This window comes from Macaca mulatta, chromosome 9, assembly GCF_049350105.2.
Source record: "Macaca mulatta isolate MMU2019108-1 chromosome 9, T2T-MMU8v2.0, whole genome shotgun sequence".
Taxonomy (NCBI): Eukaryota; Metazoa; Chordata; class Mammalia; order Primates; family Cercopithecidae; genus Macaca; species Macaca mulatta.
This window is the reverse complement of record NC_133414.1, coordinates 70,345,813-70,371,919: the sequence shown is the minus strand read 5'-3', so window position 1 is coordinate 70,371,919 and position 26,107 is coordinate 70,345,813. Positions and strand designations below refer to the sequence as shown.

At 56.9% G+C, this 26,107-nt stretch overlaps 1 protein-coding gene across 41 annotated transcripts in view; it reads left to right on the top strand.

The window, feature by feature from the left end:
* The window catches only part of ZMIZ1 (zinc finger MIZ-type containing 1), a 244,518-nt gene extending 220,831 nt beyond the window's left edge, over nucleotides 1-23,687 (top strand). For 14 of the 41 annotated variants that reach the window (XM_077946493.1, XM_015147159.3, XM_015147160.3 and 11 more), the window contains 14 exons: nucleotides 921-1,211; nucleotides 3,576-3,758; nucleotides 4,735-4,812; nucleotides 5,526-5,700; nucleotides 6,173-6,314; nucleotides 7,840-8,050; nucleotides 9,222-9,327; nucleotides 11,245-11,405; nucleotides 12,428-12,495; nucleotides 12,797-12,865; nucleotides 13,364-13,608; nucleotides 14,697-14,863; nucleotides 18,179-18,439; nucleotides 19,879-23,687. In XM_077946493.1, coding sequence (XP_077802619.1) covers nucleotides 921-1,211; nucleotides 3,576-3,758; nucleotides 4,735-4,812; nucleotides 5,526-5,700; nucleotides 6,173-6,314; nucleotides 7,840-8,050; nucleotides 9,222-9,327; nucleotides 11,245-11,405; nucleotides 12,428-12,495; nucleotides 12,797-12,865; nucleotides 13,364-13,608; nucleotides 14,697-14,863; nucleotides 18,179-18,439; nucleotides 19,879-19,986 — 2,265 coding nt within the window. In that variant the 3' untranslated portion in view covers nucleotides 19,987-23,687. The remainder of the gene's footprint in view (nucleotides 1-920; nucleotides 1,212-3,575; nucleotides 3,759-4,734; nucleotides 4,813-5,525; nucleotides 5,701-6,172; nucleotides 6,315-7,839; nucleotides 8,051-9,221; nucleotides 9,328-11,244; nucleotides 11,406-12,427; nucleotides 12,496-12,796; nucleotides 12,866-13,363; nucleotides 13,609-14,696; nucleotides 14,864-18,178; nucleotides 18,440-19,878) is intronic. The other 27 variants (XM_077946501.1, XM_077946500.1, XM_077946499.1 and 24 more) reach the window with 3 other exon arrangements.
* Nucleotides 23,688-26,107: the final 2,420 nt, after the last annotated feature.

Below are 26,107 nucleotides of genomic sequence, written 5' to 3'. Positions count from 1 at the left end.
GGAGTGTCAGTGCTTATGGGGCCGTGTGTGCTGGGGGAGCTGACTGCATTAGGGTGGATTTGGGCTTCCATGGAAGCATGTGGAGGTCTGTGTTTAGAATGGGGCGTGTCCGTGTGCTTGGGTGTGGTGGGGTATCTGGGTGCTGGTGTTTGTGTGTTGGTGGCTCGTGTACTACTGCATATGGAGAAAAGGTTCCACATTGCTCTCTGGGCCCCCTACTCACCAAAGAGTGGGCTCGATGTCTAAAAAGAGTCTTGTGACCGATCTGTCTCCTGGATTGCCTCTGAGACCAGTGCCCTCCTAGTCACCCTATCCATGGGTCTGCGCAGGCCCCAGTGCTGCTCCCTGACCTTCCGAAGGGTGGGTTGGGGGATGAGGAGAGGAGGAGCCCCCATAGGAATGCAGAACAGGAGGTGAGGATGTGGAGACTGCAGGGCAGTGGGGGCAGAAGTGGAAGCTGGGCTGAGGCCGACTTTGTGGATGGCGGGTGTGCCTTCATTGGCCCAGGGCCAAGGGCAGGGCCAGGGCTTCCAGGAAAGGGGCTGCAGTCTCACTTGGGCTCCTGCCTCCACCCTCATCTACCTCCACCCTCCCATGCCCCTCCCTGTCCCTGCACCCTTTCCTGGTTTTCTGCCTGCCTCCCTCCCTGGAAATGCTGCCTGTGCATTGGAGTGACCGCCCCACCCCACCCCACCCCACCCCCTAACACCCCAGAGTTGCATCTCTCCTGTGCGGCTGCAGAGGGCAGCAGTGAGCCTGGGTGGATCCTGCTCCCCTGGGGCCTGGTTGGTCACCGGTCACTGCCGCACAGGACGGTCGGTGCCCCCTCCCCACCCCTCCACCTCCCCAACCCTTCCCTCCCTGCACTTTCAATGCATGTGGCATTTTATTCTTTTTTTTTTTTTCTTCTCCCGTTGAAGGTCTGTTCCTCTTTCCAGATGGGTCCCACCCAGGCGTATAACAGCCAATTCATGAACCAGCCCGGGCCACGGGGGCCTGCCTCCATGGGGGGCAGCATGAACCCCGCGAGCATGGCGGCTGGCATGACGCCCTCGGGGATGAGCGGCCCTCCCATGGGCATGAACCAGCCCCGGCCGCCCGGCATCAGCCCCTTTGGCACGCACGGGCAGCGGATGCCCCAGCAGACCTACCCGGGCCCCCGGCCCCAGTCCCTTCCTATTCAGAACATAAAGAGGCCATACCCTGGAGAGGTGAGTGCAGCAGTGGGAGGCCGGGAAGTGGGAGCTGGGACACCTGGGCTTGAAGATGTGGGCTGTGGGTATGGCCTTGGAAGGGGTGTGTCTTGGACTCGAGCACACTCGGACAAAGAGGCAGGGGCTTAGCGGTCAGGTGCTTCTGGGTTTGAGACCTGGTTCTACTGTTTCCCAACTGGCAGACCTCAAGCCAGTCACCCTGCCTCCTAGGGCTGCTTGAGGGACTTGAGGAGATGTCCGTGAAGTGCTTGGCCCTGGGCTGGCCTATGCCGCCGCTCAGCAAGCAGCAGTTCCTCTTACTGTAGTGACTCTTGTCTTGGCTCAGACACTTAACTGGGTGACTTGGGTTTAGTTCGTCCTGCCCACATGAGGACTTCCCCAACTCCTCTCCAAGAAAGAGAGCTGAGACAAAATGCTTCCAGTCTATAAGGGCTGACCCATCAGGGAAGTGGCTGGAAGGCAGGCAGCTGTTTCCAGTCTGTAAGGACTGACCCGTCGGGGAGGTGACTAGGAGGCAGGCAGCTGTTTCCAGTCTATAAGGACTGACCCGTCGGGGAAGTGACTGGAAGGCAGGCAGCTGTTTCCAGTCTATAAGGACTGACCCGTCGGGGAAGTGACTGGAAGGCAGGCAGCGTGTTTCTTAGCTTTTGTTTCCATCCACACTTGGTCACTGTATAGGAAGTGACACTGCCTCTTGGGGTGCACAGCCAGCTCAGCCAAGGTGTTGGGGAAGATTTAGGGAAGTAAAATCCATACCTCCTGCCCTCTGGGAAGTGAGATTTTAGCAGGAAAGAAGTTTTGAGCCGAGACTCACCAGGGAATGAAGCGTAGCAGACTGCACAGAACTCAATGTGAGTCAGAGAAGGCAGGCTTCCTGGAGAGGGTGTCACAAGTGAACCCTCAGAAAACGATGCTGGCCAGAGAAAGACCATTGGCTCCTGGGTCCTGAGTTTGGGGGAGCCTCAAGCTATTGGCACCTCTCCTGGCACACAGCCCCCATGCGGTTTCTAGGCCTTTTCTCAGCCACCCTGTGCCCAAAATCTCAGTGTCCCACTGGCTGTGCTGGGGATGCATCTGTTAGCCGACAGCAAAGCAGGCAATCTCGGACAAGGCTTCAGCGGAATGCCTGGTCATTGGTGTCACCCCTGCACCTGCACCAGTGTCATGCTCATGGCTTTTGCCTGCCTAAAGAGAGCACACCAAAGGCTCTCCGTGTTTTTACTAAATTAATCATCCTTTTCATAGAATGCTGCTGCTACCCAGCTCCAGCACTGGGTGGTCACAGCCTGTGTGGCCCGATCCTGTCTGGGAAGACTGGCCTGCCTTCACCTTGCCATGGCTTGCTCACACAGCATTTGAATTGTTGGAACCTTAGGACAGGGGTTGGGTCATCTGGTCCCACAGAGGACTCTCTTCTCTAGCTTGGTGGGCAGGTAGGCGGCAGGTAGGCACCAGCTACGTCTTCTGCACCTCCTGTGGTCGGTGCCTTACTGTCACCCAGAGCAGCCACCATGTTACAACATGAGTTGCAGATTCTTCCACACTGACACTCTGACATTTATCCCCAAGTCCATCATTCATTTGTTGAGTAAGCATTGTGGGCATTTTGTCAGGCACTGGGGCACAGCCACCAGCAGGACCTCTAAGCAAGAGAGCCACTCAGATGGGGAAGAAGAAACCACTGACTCACAGGATGTCATGTGGCCCTGAGGGTCACCTGATTTTCCAGACAGGGAAGGTGGCTAGAGAGTGGTGCTCTCTCTTCTCTAAATTGCCTCTCCTGGGAGAAGTTGTCTCGTTCCTTCACCAGCCTGGCTCTCCCGCCTCCTGCACAGGTGGCAGGTTGTCGATGGTCCAGAACTGAACGCTAGGTGTGTGTTCTGCTCCAAGGGGAGTACGAGGACAGTGCCACCCAGGTTCATCCTCAGAATGCAGGGGCACAGGGGGTTCCTTTCTGGAAGTTCATCCTATTGACTGTGTTCTCCTGTCACATTGGGGTACCCATTGGGGAGCACAGCCCTAACCCAGGCGCCAGGAGAGACGCAAAGGTCAGGGGAGTTAGAATCAGGCCCCTCATAATGGTGTGAGCAAGAGGCTCTGAAAGTGTCCCTGGAGTTGAGGGGGCGCATGTGCTCCAGGAAGAACGGCCTCAAGGGAAGGTGGCCTGTGAGCTGGACAGGCAGAACAAAATGCTCCTGGATGTCAGGACGAGAACGGGCTCAAGCATCATCTGGTTTTGTGGGTGGGAAACAGCAGGAGCAAATGAGAAGAGGTGGGCCCCGTCCCGGTATTCAGGTGACCTGGCTATGTGACATTGGCAACATTGAACGTGTTTCCCCTCTCCTTTCTCTCCCACCACAGCCCAACTATGGAAACCAGCAATATGGACCAAACAGCCAGTTCCCCACCCAGCCAGGCCAGTACCCAACCCCCAACCCCCCGAGGCCACTCACCTCCCCCAACTACCCGGGACAGAGGATGCCCAGCCAGCCGAGCTCCGGGCAGTACCCGCCCCCGACGGTCAACATGGGGCAGTATTACAAGGTCAGTCCCAGCCTCGCCACCACCCACGGGGCCCCTTCACTACTAACCACCTCAGACCCCTAACTCCACCAGGATCATCTGACCCTACGTGTGTGAGCCCCAAGGACAGCAAGGCGTGGGTGATTTCTGAACGTCCCCATGTGTTCAGGGCGAAGTTCGGTGGCCAGAATGTCAGAGTGGCTTTTCTCAGTTCCTATTCTCATTGGTCTCAGATGATGGGTTTTTTTTTTTTCTCCTTTTCTTATTCCTGGCACTCACAAAATAATAAAGGAAATATATTTTATTTTAAAAAAAAAAGCACACGCCCTGTATATATTGACATTTCATTCTAAACTTTGTCTCTCTGTGTGCAGGTGGGCACTAACATGTTACAAAATTGTTATTACAGCTGTACCTTTGAATCTGTACCTTTGACTTAACATGAAATAATAAGAATGTTACTGCTGCCAGAGCCCCTGGGGTTTTTACTTTTAATGGCTGCCTAATATTCTGCTGAGATCACCATATCATATTTTATTATTCCCTCTGTTAGGTATTGGGGTTGCTTCTGATGTTTCACTTTAGAAATAATACTGTGATGAGGATCTTTAGGCATATAGCCTTTCCGTTCCTTAGGATTATTATAAAATATGTTCTTGGGAGTAAAGAAGACACTTTACTGTTTTACATTTATTTGCCAAAAATCATGCTAATTTATTATGGTCATCCACTGAACAGGTTTACCATTTTGCTCCAACTTCAGCATATTAGGTGTTGCTCTTTTTGTAACTTCTGCTAAATTAATAACTAGGGACAGAGAGAGGCAAAATGCTGTCGCCGAGGTGTAGCTGTCCCGCCCCGCTCCCTCCGCAGCCCAGCAGTGGATGGGCCCCTGTAGCATCCCTGTGCTCCTGGCAGATTTTACTGTCCGGAGGGAGAGCGGGCTTCTGATGGCTTTTCTGCCCCCTACTCAGCGTTGTTTATCTTGTTTTAACAGCCAGAGCAGTTTAATGGACAAAACAACACGTTCTCGGGAAGCAGCTACAGTAACTACAGCCAAGGGAACGTCAACAGGGTATGTTCCGATTTAATTTACAAATTCTAAGCCACAGGCAGTTGTTACCTCTAAAGGCTCTCACTGTTCCTGCTCCAGCCTCTCTGGACATTCAGAGGGGCCCATGGGTGCGGGTGCACTCACTGGTCCCCTGTGCTGGGGACAGAGATGCTCAGGACTGAGAATCCACAGTTCCAGGTGGGGTGGGCCCCAGGGTAAAGTGTCAGCCTGGCTGGTCTTGAAAACAAGAAGAGGGAGAGGGGCTCCTGGGGAACCTGGGCCCCAGATTCTGCAGGCCCCGACTCCATCTGGGGACCCTGATGGGTAGGCATAGAGGGTGTGGCCTTGAGTCGTGATGTTTGAAGCCCACCTGGTCGGGTGACAGGAGGCCTGGGCTTTATTCCTGCTGTCCTGTCCTCCAAGGTTGTTCTGAGCAAGCCCCCGACCCTGAGCCTCTGTGTCCCCATTTGTCACATGGATGGGTAAGGGTCTCCACATGCACCTGACACAGGAGCTCAGTGGTGAGACCCAGATGAAGGGTGGGGAGGCCCTTCCCAAGGCTGTCTTCTGAGCGGGACAGAGATCTGTGAGAGAGAAGGGTTTCCCTGGTGGAGGCTCTCCTCCCGAGGGGCATGGCCCCGGGCCCCTGGGGTGAGTGCGGTGTATGTACATAGCCATGGCCCCTTCTGTCTCCGGGATCCCATAACCTATGTGTGTCTTCTCTTTCTCTCCAGCCTCCCAGGCCGGTTCCTGTGGCAAATTACCCCCACTCGCCTGTTCCAGGGAACCCCACACCCCCCATGACCCCTGGGAGCAGCATCCCTCCATACCTGTCCCCCAGCCAAGACGTCAAACCACCCTTCCCGCCTGACATCAAGCCAAATATGAGCGCTCTGCCGCCACCCCCAGGTGAGGGTCCCACCTCCCTCTGTTGGGCGGCTCCATTTGGGCCCCCCAGTGGGCTGGGAGCAGGGGGCTTAGTAGTCAGGCTGCCTGGGGATTGGGCATGCAGAAAGGACAGAGACTTGAGAGCAGGTGCGATACCCAGGGGCACATTCAAGGAGGGGTGCGCTGCCCACAGACAGCCCATCTCACTGCTGCCTGGGTGCCTGGAGGCTGGGAGGAAAATCTGTACCCAGCCACGGAAGGAGGCAGGGAGGCGGGTGGAAGAAGAGATGATGAGTAGCTGGGGTGGGGCCGTGTAGAATTGAAGAAGCCATGACTCACTGGTATGCCCTTGGCCTGGCTATGTCTCTGGCCCTGTTTACACACCCCTGCCTTCCTCTGAGCGTGCAGCCCAGGGTGAGCAAGTCCCACCCACAGCCCAGGAACCCATGGCAGCTGGGGCTTGTGGCTCACCCACCTCCTCTCCTCGCCCCAGCCAACCACAATGACGAGCTGCGGCTCACATTCCCCGTGCGGGATGGCGTGGTGCTGGAGCCCTTCCGCCTGGAGCACAACCTGGCTGTCAGCAACCATGTGTTCCACCTGCGGCCCACGGTCCACCAGACGCTGATGTGGAGGTGCGTGTCAGGGCAGGGGCGCCAGCCCAGGCGGGATGAAGGAGGTCCCCCGGGATGGCTTCCTTGGGCCCGAGTGTGGCCCTGGGCAGGTGGTGGCAGCATCTTCTGTCACCTTCACGTGTTCGGCATCATTGACTGGGCCCTGTCCTGCGGTTGTCATGGGAAGTCTGCAGGGGCACCGGGAGATGAGCAGTCAAGGTATCATGGCCTAAGGGCAGGGAGCAGCTGTCACTCACCCCAGAGGAAAAGGTGGCTGGCTCAGACCTAGGCTGGGAAGCTGTGTATCCCATCTGAGACCGTGAGCTGACAAGAGGGAATGAAGTCAAGAATTCGAGTGTGACTCAGGTGACCAGAGCCAGGAATGCAGAGATGATGCTGCTGCAGGGGCCAGGCCTGGGTCAGGCAGGCCCCGCCAATTGCAAGGGGCTGACCATTGGGCAGGGCTGCTGCTCAGACACTTCGGCACATGCTGGAACGCAAGGTCCGGAGGTTCCCTGCTGAGCCAGGCCCATGCTCAGCACCTTCCACGTGTGACCTACTTTGATCTTGGAAATGGGCAACACTTTCCCTTCTGACAGAGGAGGAAGCTGAGGCCAGAGAAGTGAATTGGCTTGTGTGAGTTCTCACAGCTAGCCGGGGCAGAGCTGGGACTTGGGCCCAGGTCTCCAGGATGCCAGAACCAATCCTAGGGGTCTCCACCCTTCAGTCCTTCATCCTCAGGCAAGACTCACACTGTCTCACTGTGCTTGTGACTCAGACCCCCTCGATTGCCCAGTGAGCATCTCCAGGGCAAGAACTGGGTCTGTGCCTGGCATGTGCACACACACCCCTGCTGTTTTCTTGACCAGGCTGAGCAGGCTGGGCGAGGTGGCCACAGATAGCTGGTGTGGGCGTTCAGAACACAGGAGCTGCAACACTCAGGCAGGAGGGCAGAGGCTCCTGGCACGGGACAAACCACTGTGCTGCCTGCCTGCACCCTGCTCACCCACGCTTCTTACCTGGGAGCGTCCTGGCCTGGGAGACCTCCTCCTCCTGGCTTGGTTGTCACGCATACGTGGTCACTGCTGGTTCCTGACACTCCTCAGTGCTGCGTCCTGGGGGGCCTCCTTGGGGAGTGCTCAGAACCAGAAATGGCCGTGACCTGAGAGGACAGTTCCCAGCAGGTCTGGAGACGGGCTTGGCTGGCCTCACAGCAGGTCTTGTCAAATGAGTGCCTGTTCTTTTGCCCCTCTGTCTCTGACCTAGGGAGCCAAGAGTTGACCCCTACAGGGAGGACAGTCCAGGGAGATGGGAGCTAGAGCAGCTGTGGGGTGTGCGGGGATCTTGGGGGCAGTTTGGTTGTAGAGGGAGTATCCAGAATGGGAGAGGAGAACTCAGGCTAGGGGAACCGTTGGGGTCAGGGATGGGGTCCTAAGGGTCTCGGAGGTTGTGGTGCGTTCAGAGGTGTGTGGCCTGGCTCGAGGTCACAGAGGCCGTGGACAGCCCCCTGGCAGAGCTGCCCTGAGCACCCCCGTACCCCACCTAGGTCTGACCTGGAGCTGCAGTTCAAGTGCTACCACCACGAGGACCGGCAGATGAACACCAACTGGCCCGCCTCGGTGCAGGTCAGCGTGAACGCCACGCCCCTCACCATTGAGCGCGGCGACAACAAGACCTCCCACAAGCCCCTGCATCTGAAGCACGTGTGCCAGCCGGGTCGCAACACCATCCAGATCACTGTCACGGCTTGCTGCTGTGTGAGTGTGGCGGGCTGGGGGCAGCGGTGGCACAGGCAGTCCCTGTTGCACGGTGTGGGAGTGCGGGACACCCTGCCCCACTCTGGTCCTCAGCCTTGTCCTTGGGTCACCAGCCCCTGTGCCCACAGCCACCAAAGATATAGTGTGCCCTTACCTGCTCCCCACCTAGGGCCTGTGCAATAACCTTCAAACCGTTGGGCCTTCAAAGCCACTATGCCCTGGCTTCAGATGTGGCCTCTTCCCCTGGACACTAGGCCTCCATCTGTTCTCCACGTATGCCTCCGATTCACCCCTCCTGGCCCCTCCTCCCTGCCCTTCATTCATTGGTGCGGTTCTGTGTTCCTCGAAGCCATGTCCTGCTTGCCTCATTCACCAGTAGTTGTCATTGTCAGCACCTTTCTCCCCAGACCCAACTCCCCCAAACCTGGAGTTAACGCGTTCCCTTCTTTCCCAACCCTCTTGTCTTAGAGTCATGTATGGGGGTCCTTCCAACCCGTGACTTGTTACCTAGGACCAGCTGTCAGCCACCCTCATGTGCCCTGAAGCTCAGGGCCCAACACACAGGGCTTGCTCCGGCCCCAGTGGAAGTAAATGTGTGCCCCACTCTACTGGCCTCTCTGTAGGGGCATGGAGAAGGAAGCACTCTGATCCTGCCCTTGTGAGCTTACGGGCACAGAGCCCACACAGAGACAGGGGTCACAGACCTGGGCAGCACATCCCATTCCGACTGGGGAATGTGATGTACTGTGTGAGGCTGCACAACTGTCAGAGTAAGGCAACTGATGGGTGGACGTTTGGGGTGTGCGTTCTGGAAGGCTTCCTGGAAGGGTGAAGCGAGGGATGAGCACCCTGGCCGGAAGGGCTGAGGACACATGATGGGAAGGCAGTGGTAGGGGAGGTTAGGAAGTGAAGTGGAACCCAGCCCTAAAGCCATGTGTCCTATAACCTTATCCAGAGGGTATTTCAGTGTCAAAGTCCACCTTGTCGATCTGCAGCAGAGGCGGCCTTTCCAGAGTGGTGTTCAGGCTCACAAGTCCCAGGACACATGCTGGGGGAGTGTCTCCTAGGCCGGCTGTGGGATCTCGGGAGCAGTCTAGGGCTGCTGAGGCTGCAGGCAGGGCGGGGCATGATGACAGTGTGCAGAAACCAAGTGTCTGCTCTCTCCCCGCAGTCACACCTCTTCGTGCTGCAGCTGGTGCACCGGCCCTCCGTCCGCTCTGTGCTGCAAGGACTCCTCAAGAAGCGCCTCCTGCCCGCAGAGCACTGTATCACAAAAAGTGAGTCAGGGTGGGGACAAGGAGTGAGGGCCAGACCCCAGCCCCGCCTGAGTTTGGGACTAAGAATCAGTCACCATTCACCTGGGACTGACGTTTGCCTCCATGCATGTCGCCACCAGGCCTGGAGTGTCCCTGAGCATGCCCCATCCTGAGGCTCCTGCCCTCCTCCTCGGGCTGTTGTCATGACCAGACAAGCTGGGGGCCATAAGTGCTGGTGGGAGTTCTGGGACCTGTGTGGAAGAGCTGGTAGTCCAGCTTGGGAGCCAGAACAAGCATACCTGCAACAGCAGCACATGAGGCAGATTAAAACAAAATGTCACCGGGCGCGGTGGCTCACGCCTGTAATCCCAGCACTTTGGGAGGCCGAGGCGGGCGGATCACAAGGTCAGGAGATCGAGACCACGGTGAAACCCCGTCTCTACTAAAAATTACAAAAAATTAGCCGGGCGCGGTTGTGGGCGCCTGTAGTCCCAGCTACTCGGGAGGCTGAGGCAGGAGAATGGCGTGAACCCGGGAGGCGGAGCTTGCAGTGAGCCGAGATCGCGCCACTGCACTCCAGCCTGGGCTGGGCGACAGAGCGAGACTCCGTCTCAAAAAAAAAAAAAAAAAAATGTCAGGAAGCAGGCTTCCTGGAGGAGGTGAAGACCTGGGCCAGGCCTTTAAAAGATGAGAGGATTTACAGAAAAGGGGATCTTCATCAGGTGGAAGACACAGAGGGTGGATTCCAGATTGGCTTCTCTACCTCAACAGCTCATGCTTTTTTTTTTTTTTTTTTTTTTTTTTTTTTTTTTTGAGATGGAGTCTTGCTCTGTTGACCAGGCTGGAGTGCAGTGGCACGATCTCGGCTCACTGCAAGCTCCACCTCCCGGGCTCACGCTGTTCTCCTGCCTCAGCCTCCCGATTAGTTGGGACTACAGGCACCCGCTACCACGCCCGGCTAATTTTTTTGTATTTTTGTAGAGACGGGGTTTCGCCATGTTAGCCAGGATGGTCTCGATCTCCTGACCTCGCGATCTGCCTGCCTCGGCCTCCCAAAGTGCTGGAATTACAGACATGAGCCACCACATCTGGCCAGCTCATGCTTAAACTCAGGAGAGGACTGGGCACAGTAGCATATGCCTATAATTCCGGCACTTTGGGAGGCTGAGGAGGGAGTCCAGGAATTCAAGACTAGCCTGACCACATAGTGAGAGCCTGTCTCCACAGAAAAATTAAAAATTAGCCAAGAGTGGTGGCTTGTGCCTGTGGTCCCAGCTGCTCAGAAGGCTGAGGTGGGAGAATTGTTTGAGCCAGGGAGGTCAAGGCTGCAGTGAGCCATGATCACGCCACTGCACTCCAATGTGGGTGACACAGCAAGACTGCCACAAAAAAAAAAAAGTTGGGATGGAAGGACTTGGCTTGGAGTCCCATTTAAAGGAGACCACCCCGGGTGTGAACTCAGAGGCCCTGTGCAGGAGGTACAAGGCCACTCTTCACGTTGCTGCCCTGAGCCCTGGGATTCCAGCAGGCAGCTGTTCATTTCCATTTCCACATGTGCAGAGTGAAGTGCAGGAGTGCCTGAGGGGGCTTTTCACTGAAACTGACCCAGTAAATCAGAGAAGTGCCAGACCGACTTTCCATGAGCTTTGCAGACATCCCCCTTCCTAGCGAAGGCAGGGCCTACTTTGCAGAGATAGAGGAACTGCCGCAGCCACCTCCTCGGGCACACACACACCACACGCGTCCCACATGGAGACAGCAGCCCGGGCACCCAGCCCTATGACTGACACACTGTGGGCCCTCTCCGTGTTTGGTGTGGGCTGGGAGGAGGACCAGGACGTGCCCCAGCTGCACGAGGAAATGGGGAGCATGTGCAGACCCCCCACCTCTGTAGGACGGCCTTGCCATCCTCACCTGTCTGTGCCTCCTGCCCCGCAGTCAAGCGGAATTTCAGCAGCGTGGCTGCCTCCTCGGGCAACACGACCCTCAACGGGGAGGATGGGGTGGAGCAGACAGCCATCAAGGTGTCTCTGAAGTGCCCCATCACATTCCGGCGCATCCAGCTGCCTGCTCGAGGACACGATTGCAAGCATGTCCAGGTGAGCGTCCCCAGAAAGCACAGCTCTGGCAAGACACCTAGATTCTGGCTGGGATGGTGAGGGGTAGGCAGAGGGGCAACAGGGCCTGTCCAAACACTGTCCAGAAGGATGTCATGGAGATCAGCAGCTGACATCACTCATTAATTTCAGCCATCATTTATCTTTGAGCATCTTTTCCGTGTGCTTAAGGCCAAAGGGGCTATAGAAATGGTTTTGGACAGCCCCTGCCCTGGCAGATGGCAGATGCCAGTTGGAAGTCCCACACACATGGCAGGGCTGATTGGGGGCCCAAGAGCAGGGACACCACTGTCCAATTCATGCCTCTGTCCAGGGCCTTGCATCAAGCCAGTGTTCAGGAAGTGGCCCTGGTGTGAGTGACAGTCCCAGTCTGAGCAGGCAGTGACAGAGCAATGAGTAAACGTGGGCAGCCCAGCCTGGAATAAGAACAAGGAGCCGTCCTCTGGAACCTGGGTGTGGTGGTCATGCAGAAGGGGCCCAGGGCTGTCACCTACAGCTGGTCCTGAGAGTGCAGTGGGACAGGAGCTTCCTCTCCTCCCTCCAAAAAATGTTGTGGGCAAGAGGATGGTCTGGTCACCTTAGCTGTGTGATACAGATCGATGAACCTGATCAGACTTGTCTTCCGTGCCTGGACTGGGCTGAAGGGGCTACCCCTGGCCTCATTGAAAGGGGCTGTTACAGGGCAAAAAACAGTGAGAGTCAGCTGGGGTGGGGACCAGGAAGGCTTCTCAGAGGATGTAGGCACAGGGTCATTTGGGGTATGGGAGGTGTGGTGTGAGGGATGCTGGGGTGGAGGCATAAGGACTCTGTGTGGTAGAAAGGTGGCATTGCTTTCACTCCACCCAGCCCCAACCCTGGGTTTCTCCCACAGCCTATCTTTCTTTCTGATGGGGAAGTTATTCCAAGGGTCCTTTAGGCACATTGAGGCAGTTTCTGACAGTCCTGGTCTCACCCGTTTCTGTCTGTCTGTCTGTCTGTCTGTCTGTCTGTCTGTCTGTCTGCAGTGCTTTGACCTGGAGTCGTACCTGCAGCTGAATTGTGAAAGAGGGACCTGGAGGTGTCCTGTGTGCAAGTGAGTGATGCCCACCCTGGTGGGGGCTTCCCCCATCCCCCAACCACAGAGGGGAGGGGCCGGCTACCTCCCACCTCCACCTGCCCTAAATGCAAACCAGAACCCAAACATGGCAGAGGGGCTTAGGTTATGGGGGCTCCAGGTGGTCCCTTGGTGTCACGCGGTCAGAGTCCCCCTCTCTTGTGCCTCCAGTAGTAACCAGCAGCAGGGGTGGGACCGCACTGACACTGAGGTGGATGGGCTGTGCCCCCACCTCCTTGGGTCCTGGAGCAGAGGCCAAGCTCCCCGTCTCCTTTTCCAGTAAAACCGCTCTGCTGGAGGGCCTGGAGGTGGATCAGTACATGTGGGGAATCCTGAATGCCATCCAACAGTAAGTGGGGCCCCAGCGAGGGGCGGGGGGTGAGAGGGGACAAGGCCTGGAATAGAGCAGTGTGTACACATGGATAGCCCTGACACAGCCCTCCCCTCCCAGGCCAGCAGACCGTGACCCACATCCCCCACCTCTCTGTCGCTTACCCTCAGGGGCCTCTGGATCTGGGGACAAATTAACTTCCCAGAAAGGATGAAAGCCAGCCAGAGCAGGAGGCTGACAGTGCCCCGCCCTGACCCTCCACCTGCTGCTCCCCAAGCGGGAGGCCTTGAGACCAGCTGCCCTGTGCCCAGCCACTTGCTTTTCTAGCCTCAGTCTCCCCATATGTCAAAGAAATAGGGAGAAATCCCTGCCAGGCTTGTGCCTTGTCCACAGTGTGGTCAGAGTTGGGGCAGGCGCCTCAACAAGGTCACCTTAGGGTCTATCTGAGCTGAAGGTGCTTTTATGCCCAAAGCCAGGCACCCCAGAGCCTCAGCTCTGCCACCCTTCCTCCCCCAGCTCCGAGTTTGAAGAGGTCACCATCGATCCCACGTGCAGCTGGCGGCCAGTGCCCATCAAGTCGGACTTACACATCAAGGATGACCCTGACGGCATCCCCTCCAAGCGGTTCAAGACCATGAGTCCCAGCCAGATGATCATGCCCAACGTCATGGAGATGATCGCAGCCCTGGGCCCCGGCCCGTCCCCCTACCCCCTCCCGCCTCCCCCAGGGGGCACCAACTCCAACGACTACAGCAGCCAAGGTGGGTGATGCCAGGCAGGGAAGAAGGGAGAAGGAGGGCAGCCCCAAGTCCCTACAGGGGCACAGAATTTCTGTGCTGATGGTGGCAGGGGCCAGGGATGTGGTTGAAGAGAGAGAAGTAACACGCCTCCCAATAAACAGTCCCCAGTTTGCTAGACTTAAGGGTACATGGGCCTAGCCCAGGGGCTTCAGAGCCTGCCCTGGTGGGAGATACGACTGCTGCCTCTTCCCAGCCAATCTCCTCTGGGTCTGCTGACAACACACACTCACCTGAGTTCTTGGCCTTACCCCCTGCCCTCCCATATTTTTTCCGTGATATCTGCATTTTCCCTGCAACTTTCCTGCCCTCCTAGGGACAGAGTCCAGGTTCCTGGAGCCTTAGCCTTTAGCCACCAAGGTCACACACTGGCCCTTATACTCCCAGCTGCCCAGACCAAGTTTTACCCCTACCGCCACTGATTCCTGGAAAGTACTCCCCACTGGGTGGCAGCTCCCGCTGGGATCCCTGATCTTAGGTCCCCATGAGAGGCCCAGAGAAGTTAGGCCACCTAGCCAGACTCCCACAGTGTGCCAAGGGCCAAGCCTCCCAACCTGCTGATCCTCTGACCCTTGCCATCGTCACATGGTGGAGGGCACAGTGACCAGGGAGGCGGGACAGCTGGCTTCTGCACGCGTCATCCTGAGTCTGTTGCAGCTTTCTTTGTGGGCTTGGCAGAACCTGCACCCACTCTGGGCCTGGGTCTTGCTGGGTATGAAAAGTGCCCACATTGGGGAGTAGCTCAGCGGGTCTGCTATGGGCTCAGGCTGTGTCCCCCACTCCCCACAGGAGCCTGACCTTTCCCCTTTCTCCCACTCTGCCCCCTCCTCCATAACTGTAAGGGTAGCACATCCCCTGGGGTACCACAGACCACGGGACAGGGCTGCGTGGCTACTCCATCCTACAGCCCGGAAGCCTCAGGCTGCTGTGGCCAACTGCAGCCTCGCAAGAGGAAAAGGACTTGGCTTGTATTTTTGCACACTCTCTGTTCCCTGGAGTGGCCACTATCCCTCTGGGTGACCCTCTCCCCTCCCCATCTCATCCCTTCCTAGGCAACAACTACCAAGGCCATGGCAACTTTGACTTCCCCCACGGGAACCCTGGAGGGACATCCATGAATGACTTCATGCACGGGCCCCCCCAACTCTCCCATCCCCCGGACATGCCCAACAACATGGCCGCCCTTGAGAAACCCCTCAGCCACCCCATGCAGGAAACTGTGAGTACCTTCTCCTCACCCCGCCCCATTCCCCAGCCTTTGGGGTTGATGCCTTGGGATCTGGATACCCTGTTCCCTCCCAGGCAAGGCAGAGGATGAAGATTTGGATGTGTGGGCTCAGAAGGGAATAGGAGGGGTCTGACTGAGGCTAGGTCGTGGCCTGTCAGCGTCCTTGGACTTGGCTGTTTTACCTAGGACTTCGGATTCTCTGGAGATGGGAGGAGCTTCAGGCTCTTCCCCAAACACTCACCCCTCCATGCATACACACACACATGTGCATGCACTTGCCAGTACCCAGCACACGCCATCAGCCGTCTCCCTCTCCCACTTGCACACTCTTACACTCACCTAACACGGTTCCAGCCACCTCGACTTTTGTCCCCTTCTTCCCCAAGGATCTGAATTCAGGGTATTACCACCTCCAACAAAAGAAATGCTAGGAAGTCTCATTATCTGAAGAGCATTCACTTCTCGTTCTGTTTCACACTTACTGACATATGCCCTGTGTGGCTGAGGATGCCCCTGGTGGGGTAAGGTATCCTGTGCTGTCCACAGGCCCTCCCTTCCTGTGGCCCCAGTGGCAGTGGCAGGAGACCCTCCTGTCCCCTGGAGTCCTCATCCAGTGAGCTCCACGTGGTTCCACTCAGTTTAACAAATGTTTTCTGAGCTGTGCTCTGCACAGGCCGTGTGACAGGTGTAAGCAGGACAGACAGGCCTTGTGCTAATGGAGCAAAACTCCCGGCAGTGCATGGGTGCAGGAAGAACAGTTGGGGTTTGGAGAAACTGAAGCCTCCAGAGGCTGAAGTGGTGTGTCTGAAGTCTCAGTCATTCTGGGCTCTCATCTTAGGGAGGAGGGGCCATCGCTGAGCTTTTTGTGGGTCCTGGGCCACACAAGCCAGGGAGAGGGCCTGGGGTCCCGCCAATGTCTGGCAGTGGGCTTGGGTGGCCTGCACAGGAAGGAGCCTCTGGATTATACTGTCTTCCACACACCTACCATGGAATTGCCTCAGGACTCTAGGTGAGGGAGCAGCAACTCTCCCTCAGGACCCCAGGAGTCCAAGTGGGAAACAGATGCTTTGTGGAGCCTTGGCCAAGTTTTTGAAAGTTACTCTGTACCCCATGGGGCTTGTGATTTCTGGGGGCTTCTCCTGGTGCCCCTTCCTGGGTCCTGAGGGCATCCCACACCCAGAGGGCATCAAAATCACACACCCCCCCCCACACACACACACACATCCTGCACCCTCCAGTTCCTACCACTGGAATATGGAGTGGGAATGCTGTCTATTTCCCCTTGACAACCGAGCTTTCTCCTGCCTTCTGTGAGCCCCACTGCCTGCATCTGTGTGGCGGGATCTGAGCCTGTGAGTTGACCTCGGAGCCCCTTAAGATGCTCTCTAGATGGTCCTGTCCTCCATTTCTGAGCTCTCACTAGAGGGCAAACAGACCTGGAGGTGCAGATGCGCCAGGCCGCTGGGGCAGGGCAGTCACAGGTAAACTCCTACCACGCCTGCCCAGGTGGAGGCAGCCACACCCCCAGCTGAGCCCAAGGCTGGGAGGCACTGCCATGCCCGCAGGGACTGGCCAGAGTGCTCCAACCAGATACTGCTGCCCTCACAGACTGCCCATACTTGATGGCAGGTTGACAGGTGTGTCAGCAGTGCTCCAACAGCACCTGCCCCTCCAGGCCAGAGACGTTCCAGCCAGATACGGAGCTGAGGGGCACAGCTGCCTCTGAAGATCCAGGGACTGTCTCTCTTGAGCTGGGCTGCACAGCTGGAGTGTGGAGCCCTCCCTGCTCTCCCAGGGTGGGCACTGAGGGCGTCTACAGGAGTGGGAGCCCCAAGCTGGCCTCTCACTGACCATGGGTGGTGGCCCATTCCTCCAGCCTCTTGTATGTGTCTTATAAACGGGTCTCCCAAGGTCTCCAGCATCACAGTTGCGAGGTCATCGCATTCTTGGGGCTTGGACTGAAAGGGCACTGTGCTCCCTAAGGCCACATTGGGTTGAGGCCCTGTACCCTGAGAAGGGGCCACCTGAACCGTGGGCAGAGACTGGCCCGTAGCAAGGCCTGGGAAGCAGTTTTAGGAGAAATAGGAAGAGGAAGTTGGAATTGGGCGAAGACTGAGGATGGTGTGGCTGCGAATTCTAAATGCACACGGGGAGAACATGCCCCAGGATGGGGCAGGGTGAGGGGACGAAAAGACCAAGGAAGCATGTGCCAGGCTGCTGTTCCAGTGGAGCACCTGGAGCATCCGTGAGCCACCTTCACTGGCAGAGTGAAAATGGGGCTGGGGGCTGTCAGGGATGCTTGCAGTGGGATCAGGGCTTGGTCTGCAGGATTCTCCAGCCTTTCACTTTGAAGGAGGGTCTGCTTGGGACAGCAGCAGACTAGCAGGGGAATGTTCACATCTCACCCACCCACCCACAGACAGCCCAGTTTTCAGTGCACATGCCCACGGGAGGGTGTGAGTCCTCTAGTTCATCTGTTAGAGAGGCACCGCCAGCCTCACCCTCAGCAAGACACCCACCATTGGTGAACCGTCGCTCAGTCCCGTTGTCCTTGGAGTGCCAGAGGTGCCTGCCTCCCTCACAACCCTGTGTTTTTGAGGGCTGGTGCCGACCAAGTAGGATGTCTAGGAAAAGGGTCTGGCAGGGTGTAAAGATGCCCCTGGCTGGCCAGGTGCCCACCCAGCCCTGCTCCTCTGACAGCCAGATTCCACCCAGGCTGCAGGGCTTATGCCAAGACCCCAGCTGCTGCACACTTCGGGCTGGCAGAAGGTGCCTTCGTGCCCAGCATCACCCCTGCCCAGGGCCCACTTGGGAGGTGCAGACCCAGTCCTGAGCCGCACGCCCGCCCGATGCTGTCTGTCTGTGTCTGCTCTCTGCTGCCCAGCTTGGGGTCTGCACCATGCTGCGGCAGCCGCCCTCCCGCCTCCTGCTCCCTGGAACATGCCCATTCTGCTTCTCCATCCTGCCCTCGCTGTTGTTCGTTGTCTGGGCGGGGAGGCGGAGGGGCCTGGGGGAGCCCAGGCCCAGCTCCCCGTGTCTGTGCTTGTGTCGAAGCCCTCCCCACCTCCTGGGGCCCCACGTGGCCTGGGAGGTCCCCGCCGTCCCCCTGCAGCCTCCCCGATGGGCGGTTTTGGGGGAGAAATTTTTCTGTTTCTCTGCCCAGAAACAACGTTCAGCCTCGTACTGGGTGGCCACGTTTCGGGGGTTGTGACTTCCCTGGTTGTGTTGGGTTTCATTTTCTCCAGGCATCGTCGCCGTGCCTCCTCACCTCACCTCTCTTCTCTCCCGCTCTCTCCTCCTCCACAGATGCCACACGCTGGCAGCTCTGACCAGCCCCACCCCTCCATACAACAAGGTTTGCACGTACCACACCCCAGCAGCCAGTCAGGGCCTCCATTACATCACAGTGGGGCTCCTCCTCCTCCTCCTTCCCAGCCTCCCCGGCAGCCGCCACAGGCCGCTCCCAGCAGCCATCCACACAGCGACCTGACCTTTAACCCCTCCTCAGCCTTAGAGGGTCAGGCCGGAGCGCAGGGAGCATCCGACATGCCGGAGCCTTCGCTGGATGTAAGTTGGGGTCGCCACTCGCCTTGGCCTGGGGCTAGGCCTGGCGCCGGGACCTGCCCGAGAGAAGGGGTGGGTGTGAGGGCTCAAGGCCCCAAGGGGAGGAGGTGGGTGGGCGGCGGGAGGGCTTCAGCCAGACCTGGCTCCAGACCAGGAAGCCCCATGACGGGGAAGTGTTACCACTGAGGGTCCCCACCCTGCTGGCTCCTGTCCCCCCAGTCCCTTTGGCCATAGCCCTGAACCCCAGCCCTGACCCACCTTCTGACCCAAGCCCTGCGGGGTACCTCGCGCAGCACAGGAGGGTCCCTGCCCTCCCCCAGTGGTGAGCTTGCGGTTTCTGTGTCTGCCTCTCTGGCCTGGGCAGGGAGGGCTGGAGGGAGAGGCCGTCTGTCTGCCTCACTGGTGTGTGTCTGTCTCCAGTTTTCTTGTCCGCGTGTTGTCCATGCCCTGCTTCCGCTTGCTCCATCGCTCACTCCGAGAGACCCCCATGTGGGTGACAGAAGGTGGGGGCAGAGGGGGCAACCTTGGGTCACAGCCAGGGGTGGCAGGCCAGCATGGGCAGCAGAGGGCCAGGGATCCTACCCTGAAGTCTGGAAGATGGTGGGGGTCACCCTGGATGATGGGGCTGGGCTGCTGGATGTGACTGACGGGATGGGACCAAGCACCGGCCCCTCCACAGAGCTGGTGCCAGACTCCGGGAGGAGGCCTGTCGTCAGTCACTCCTGTTCTTCACCCCCAGCCCTGCTCTGTCAGCCTCTGCTCCAGCAGCATCAGAGGGCTCTGTGCTAGCTAGGACTCACTCACTGCGCAGCCATCTCAGGTCCTCGCCCAGTGTCCCCCTCAGCCAGGCCAGTGGGGCTGCCTTTAGATGCATGAGGCTTCCCATGTGACAGACTCCAAGGATATCTCAGTAGAGGGTAGGGACAGTCTGCAACCCCTCTGGGGCCACAGGGAAGGATGGCTGCCAGCCAGCCACAGGCTCACCAAGGAGCAGCGAGCCCTTGAGAGAGGGATGGTGGGTAGGGGGTTGCGGGAACCACTCACCTTCCCGCCTTCCCACCAGCCCACATCCTTGTGCTTACACATGAAGCATGTGATTTCAGCTGGGAGGCCCAAGTGACCCACCATGGGGCCTTCCCAGCTTAGGGCTGAAGTCCATGCTTGAAAAGGGTCAGCCCTGCTCAGGCCTCAGCTGGTGGGCTGCGGGTCCCGCTCCCCAGGCTTGAAATGAGCACGGGGGTGCCCCACACTCGGTGCAGTGGCTGGTGTGTGTGGGGGAATGCCTGGCGGGCCCAGGCCCAAGGCTGTTCTCTCCCCTTTTTTTTGGCTAGGGTCCTGAGAGGCAAGTGGAGGGGGACGGGCCAGGGCGCCCCTGCATTCCTCACCCGGGGCCTGCCTCTCGGGCACACCTCATCTGAACTTCGTCACTCCTTCTTTTCCAGCTCCTTCCCGAACTCACAAATCCTGACGAGCTCCTGTCTTACCTGGACCCCCCCGACCTGCCGAGCAATAGTAACGATGACCTCCTGTCTCTGTTTGAGAACAACTGAAGGCCACCCAGTTGGGGCCATTCCTCCACACTCTGCCTCCCACCCCACCTGCCCTACACACTTTTCCACCTGGGAGCCTGTGCCCTCAGACCGCCCCGCACCAGAGCCACAGGCTGTGGGGCGGGAAACCCTCCCCTGCTGCAGCCCTCTCAGAACAGAGGGGTAGGGAGGGTGCGCCGGGAAGGCTGTGTGGGTCTGGAGTCCCCGTCCCACCTGCACGCCCCGGGCTTGGGCCCATGTCCAGCGCAGGCCTGAAGACCACCCTCCCGAGAGGAACCAGCCCGATAAGAGGGCGCACGCCGATGTGGCTTCCCGGTTCCTCCGTGTGTGCCGATTCCAGATGACCTTCCAGTGTCCCCAAGGTTCTTCCATCTTTTAGACTGTAACCCTGCCTCCCTGCTTCCTGGTACAGAGCCTCCCTTAAGTGACTGTGGAGCCTGAGAAGGCCCCCGGGCCCCAGCACGGGCCCCGAGCCTTGGAGGAGCGCTGGCAGTTGGTGGCAGTGAGACTAGCCCGCCCACCACCACCCACCACAGAAAAGCACAAACCTCTGGGAAAGACTACGTCTCTCGGGGGCCACTGGTCATCGGTTTGACCCCTGACCTTTAAGCCAAGATACCCCATAAACACACTCTCTCAGAAAGCAGAGAAAAAGGACAAGATTCTGTGTTTGAGAGGGAGTCTGCCATTCCTGCTTGGGGACTGGTGGGAAAGAGGGCCAGGACATCTCTGAGGCTCCACCTCCAAGCTCAGACAGGACCCAGCCTTGGGGGACAGAGAGAGCAGGTGTGCGCCCAACCAAAGTGATTGTGCCCTTGGTTGGGGGGCGGGGGCATATAACCTGTCAGAATCAAACAGGAGCGGCAACTTCTAACTTTGCTCCAAGCCACTCTCTTTTTAAACAGCAACGATTTAAAGCTATGAAGTCACCTGGAGAAAAGGAACGTTGCGCTTGGACAGCAAGCAAACCATTTCTGTCTGTGTGTTCTGTTTTTCTCCTAGTCCCTCTCCTGCCACCTCTCCAAGACTTCCGTGGGACGCCCACTTCCCCCTGTGTCCTAGTTCTCTTTGTCCAATCAGATGGCAAGGGCAGTGTGTGGAAAGGCTGGGGAGGTGCAGAAACCGGAGCCCAGGGCAATGGTGTCTGTCCAGCCCCTCCCTCTGTCCTTATGCTCCAAGCTACCCCTGGCTGCAGCCCAGGCCATGGCCATGTGCACTAGTATGTACCTGCACGCAGGGGGGGAGAAGGGGGGCGTGTTTCTGGGCCTGCCCCAGACACTGCCCTTGGCTGCCAGCCTCCCCTGCCTGCACTCCTCCACCATCACAATCTCACCCCACACTCCTGCTCACTCAAGCAAAAGCAGCCTCTGGCCTTCCCTCCACCGCTTTGCTCCATCTGGCTTACCACTCTCCAGGGCCTCCTGGGGAGCTTGTCCTGTGTTCACTTTGTTTCAGGGGTCCCATCTGTAAATTCTTTGCACCCTTCCCGGCCGCTGCCTGGGGCCCTTTCTGCTCTCCCGTCCACTGTGGGTGGTCCCCAGCACTCCTCTGTGGGTTTTACCGGAAAGGTGGCCCCAGCTGTTGACTTCCAGTCACTGTCCCAGACGGCACAAGGTTTTCTGTAGGAAAGCTGCCATTGCCCCAGCCCCTTTTTTTCCTTTGTCCAGTTGTCGTCGAGGTTTTTTCAAATAGTGTGTTGTTCAGTATGCAAATCAATTATTTTAAGAATCGCTTTTGTAAATATCTTTGTGAATATTTTAGTATCGTCTTTGATAATATTCAACATTTTCATGACCTGGTTATAGCCTTTGCTGGTGTTTTTAAAATACCTGGACTCAATGACAAAGACCGAGTCTTCTTTTTTTTAAAACAAAAACAATAAAAGCAACCAGGGCTATTTGTACAGTTGAAGGGGCGAACAGAATGGGCGGCTGTGCTGGGAGTTGGAAGACCGGGCAGCCCGCTATTTAGAGCCATCCGTCAGTCAGCTGGCAGGGACAAGCCAACGCCAGGTAGCATGTGGCCACCCTGCCCAGTGTCTGTGGCCTGGCAAGTGGCCACGCCCTGTGTCAGACCATCTGGGAATGAAGCTCCAGACAGACTTACAGATGCCTTCCTTAGGAGTTCTTGCTTCCTGCCTTGATACTTTGCCCCAGAAAGGCCTGGGGTTCATTCTGGTTCTTAATCAGGGTGTGTCCACACTCTGCTCACAGGCGGATCCACAGCTTTCCAGTGCAGAGAGTCGAGATGCTCCCTGCAGCCCAGGCCCCGGGCACTTCCTGCAAACATCTCTGGGCTCAGCACCTGAGGCAGGTTTCCTGGGTCCCCTCTCCAGCAAGCCTCCACCAGCAAGCTCGGCCCAGAGCTTCCCTTTCGGCCGGCTCTGAACCGTGTGTGGTGTCTACAGCCTGCAGTCTGGAGACAAGCTTTTCCGGAGTGCTCTTGGAGCCAGGCCAGGGTGTGAGGGGGGTGCAGAGGCACCCGGGGCAGGAGCAAGCCCCAGGTTGTGACAGGTGCAGGTAGACAACGCCCATAAGCAGAGATGGTCCTGAGCTCTGGAGAGATCCTTCCCTGATCCTTTCGGACGACTACTTGGAGCCATAAGTAACCTCAGCAAAAACGAGGCCTCTGCAAGCCACTTTTCCATGCCAAGCATCCACCTGGCCGGCCCACAGGCATGTTTCTGCCACCCACTCCTCAAGATGGACAGGGAGCCAGCAGGCAGGCGGGAAGGGCCAAGTACAGGCAATCACCCCCATCTTCTTGGTTTGAAGCTTTATCCATGTATCATGTTCCCTGTAGCCATTTTATTTTTTAAGAAACTGCTAATACTTTCTCCCTAATGGAAGCCCTGACCCCCCAGAGAGCTACAGGTCTGCTCCCGACGGGCCTCGGGCCTGACCCGTCCACACAGGGCCGTGTCAGCGGCAGCGACTCAAGGGACGTGTGTACATATGTAAATGAGAAATAGAGACGTGTCAACAGATGCAATTCATTTCTCTTGGAATGTGTATTGTTTTTATTTTGCGAAACAAAACAACAACAAAAAAAGCTTGGAACTCCATCACGTGGAAAAACTAGATCCTGTTGGTTATAGCATTTGTGAGTTCTCCACGTCTGTCTCTCTCGCTCATGTAATATACTCTGACCCTGCGTGGAAAGGGATTTTTGTTCTGTTTTTATTTTACCTACATGTACTATTTAGCTTCAGTGTACTAGTCCTGCCACCTGTGTATTTTTAGGGTGCTATGGAAATAATGAAAAGAAACGGGGATTTCAGAAGAAAATTGTAACCAAATTCATACTTTGTATAATTTTTGATATCATGATCACAGGTGATTCACACGTACACACATAAACACACCCACCAGTGCAGCCTGAAGTAACTCCCACAGAAACCATCATCGTCTTTGTACATCGTATGTACAATGCAATCATTTCATACTTTAAACTGGTCAAAAAACTAATTGTGATTTCTAGTCTTGCAAAGCTGTATGTAGTTAGATGATGTGACAACCTCTAATATTTATCTAATAAATATGTATTCAGATGAAACCTGTATATTAGGTGTTCATGTGGTTATTTTGTATTTAAAGATCAAATTATTTGACTATTGCTAGACATTTCTATACTCTGTTGTAACACTGAGGTATCTCATTTGCCCATGTTAATTTTTTTCTAAATAAATTGACAAAAATGAAGGTTTGCGAATTAGCTATTTTGTGGATGTTAAGGAGTGGTTTGGGTGTTTTCGCTTTTGTTTTAAACCACACTCCCAGCCTTCTTACCCTCTGCACACACAAAAAAGAACAGCAGGTGGTTTGGATGTTGAGTTGGAAGAACCCCTGTCCATGGGGGTCCCTGGAACCAGCCCCTGGTGGGGCAGGTGCAGTGTGTGGCTGGATGGTTGGGGAAGTTGGGGTGGCTGAACTGGGCCAGGTGGCTGCAGGGTGCTAAGGGCTCCTGTGACATGTGACTCAGAGTGTCCAACAGTGTCCCATCTCTGATGCTCCCTTGCGGATTATGCTGGTTTTAAGTATATTCATATTAAGCCACAGAGGGTGCTGTTCAGAGCACTCAGGCGTGTGGTTTCAATGGAGAGTGAGTGTTCACTGCAGCCATGCTCCCTGCTGGCATCTCGGCATCCCTGGCCTCCGCCTCTCAGTACACCTGACCCTCCCCTCCTAGGGAAGCTTAGGTTTTCCGTCCTCTGTGAGCATGCTTTACCTGGGCTACTGTCTCACGATGGCCCCTGCCCAGGCCATGGTTTTAACCATCCTTCCAGCCTCGGCACCAACACAAACTGACAGCACTTCATGTGTCTCTGATTGAAGTTTTGGGAATGGGCATCTGACACAGCCCCGCGACCAGTCCCTGCCCTCCCTGCATGCAGCCTGACCTGAGGGGGAAAGCAAGCGTGGCTGCTATGGCCTTTCCTCCACAGGGACTGTCCACAGAGGGAAGAAGGGCCGGGCCGGCACCCCAGAGATCTCCACTCAGATGTATCCGGGTGTCAGGAGAGTGAGGGGAGTGTGTGTGCAGGAGCCAGCAGTGTGGGGGAGGCTGCAGGGTGCTGCCTGTAGGGGGCTGGGTTCCCGGAAGCCCCCGGCTCTCCTGGGGCCTCTCTGAGGTGGCTGGAGTTGCTCCTTTTGGAGGGAGGTGGAAGGTAAGGAGGAGAAAAGATTTACATTAAATAATGGAACACCCACTGGCCACTGCTCAGCTGCAGGCACTGCCTTCTGCCAGCGTCGCCAGGACAGGCTGACTCTTTCTCTGAACAGACACCCCTCCGAGAGGAGGGTGGTTAGCTTGAGGGAGAGCTTCCCAAAGGAGACATGCCCAGCTCCCTGTGTCTTAGAGCAGCGTGGTGGGGCTGGGCCAGCACTTTCATAAAACAAAAAGAATACAGTAGAAAATATTGGCCGGGCGCGGTGGCTCAAGCCTGTAATCCCAGCACTTTGGGAGGCCGAGACGGGCGGATCACGAGGTCAGGAGATCGAGACCATCCTGGCTAACACGGTGAAACCCCGTCTCTACTAAAAAATACAAAAAACTAGCCGGGCGAGGTGGCGGGCGCCTGTAGTCCCAGCTACTCGGGAGGCTGAGGCAGGAGAATGGTCTAAACCCGGGAGGCGGAGCTTGCAGTGAGCTGAGATCCGGCCACTGCACCCCAGCCTGGGCGACAGAGCAAGACTCTGTCTCAAAAAAAAAAAAAAAAAGAAAATATCAGGAGTGTGCCCTATAAAGTAAAGGGCAGCACTGTATCAAGAAACGTGTGTGTGTGTGTGTGTGTGTGTGTGTGTCTGCCGAGTCATGATGTTAATTCTTATTTGTGGGTTGTGGTTAAAAACAAACAGTTTGAATGCCATTGACTTAAAGGCAGGAAGTGGGCAGGGGAGCAGGGAGAGGGAGGAAGGGCAGTGTGCTCCCCTAACTTGATGATAATAAGCAAACCTTCCTGGCATTTCAGCTGGAGACTCTGAACCTGGGATACAGGCCTGTGGCTGCCCCACAAGGCTGCATGGAGACTGGCCGCCCCCACCTCAGCTAACTCCTCCCCAGAAGGGTGACTTCCTTCTGTGAGCCTAACCCTGAGATGAGAAACATCCACCCAAAAAGCCTAACGGGGGGCCTGGCTTGGAACAGTTCAGAGCTCAGCCTCCCAGCATGTGGGGTCACACACCGTGGATCATCTTACACCTCTTCTTCCCCTAGCCCACCGTGAAGTCTCCACCCCGAATCCACTGACTGTCTTCATGTAAGGCCATGGGGTACTATTGGGGAAAGTCATTCAGCCCTGCAGGTTGATGCCAGGACACATTGGGGTATCCAGCCTCACTGAGTACTAAGGGCACTCAATGTTTAATGGCCCCTCATTTCCTTTGTCCTCTGCTCAATCCTCCTGCTAACCACGCCCACCTTGCTCTCAGCAGGCTACCCTACCCTCACCCAGCTCCCCACTGTCCCCGCTGCTACCCACAGGCCTATCTCCATCCACCCTGGCCATATCTTTTTCCACCCAAGCCCAGAGGATGTGGTGTCCCTTCCCCAGTTGGGGCCACCCCTCCCCCAGCCCCTGACACCATCACCCCTTCTCTTCTACGAGAAGCCTCACTATCTG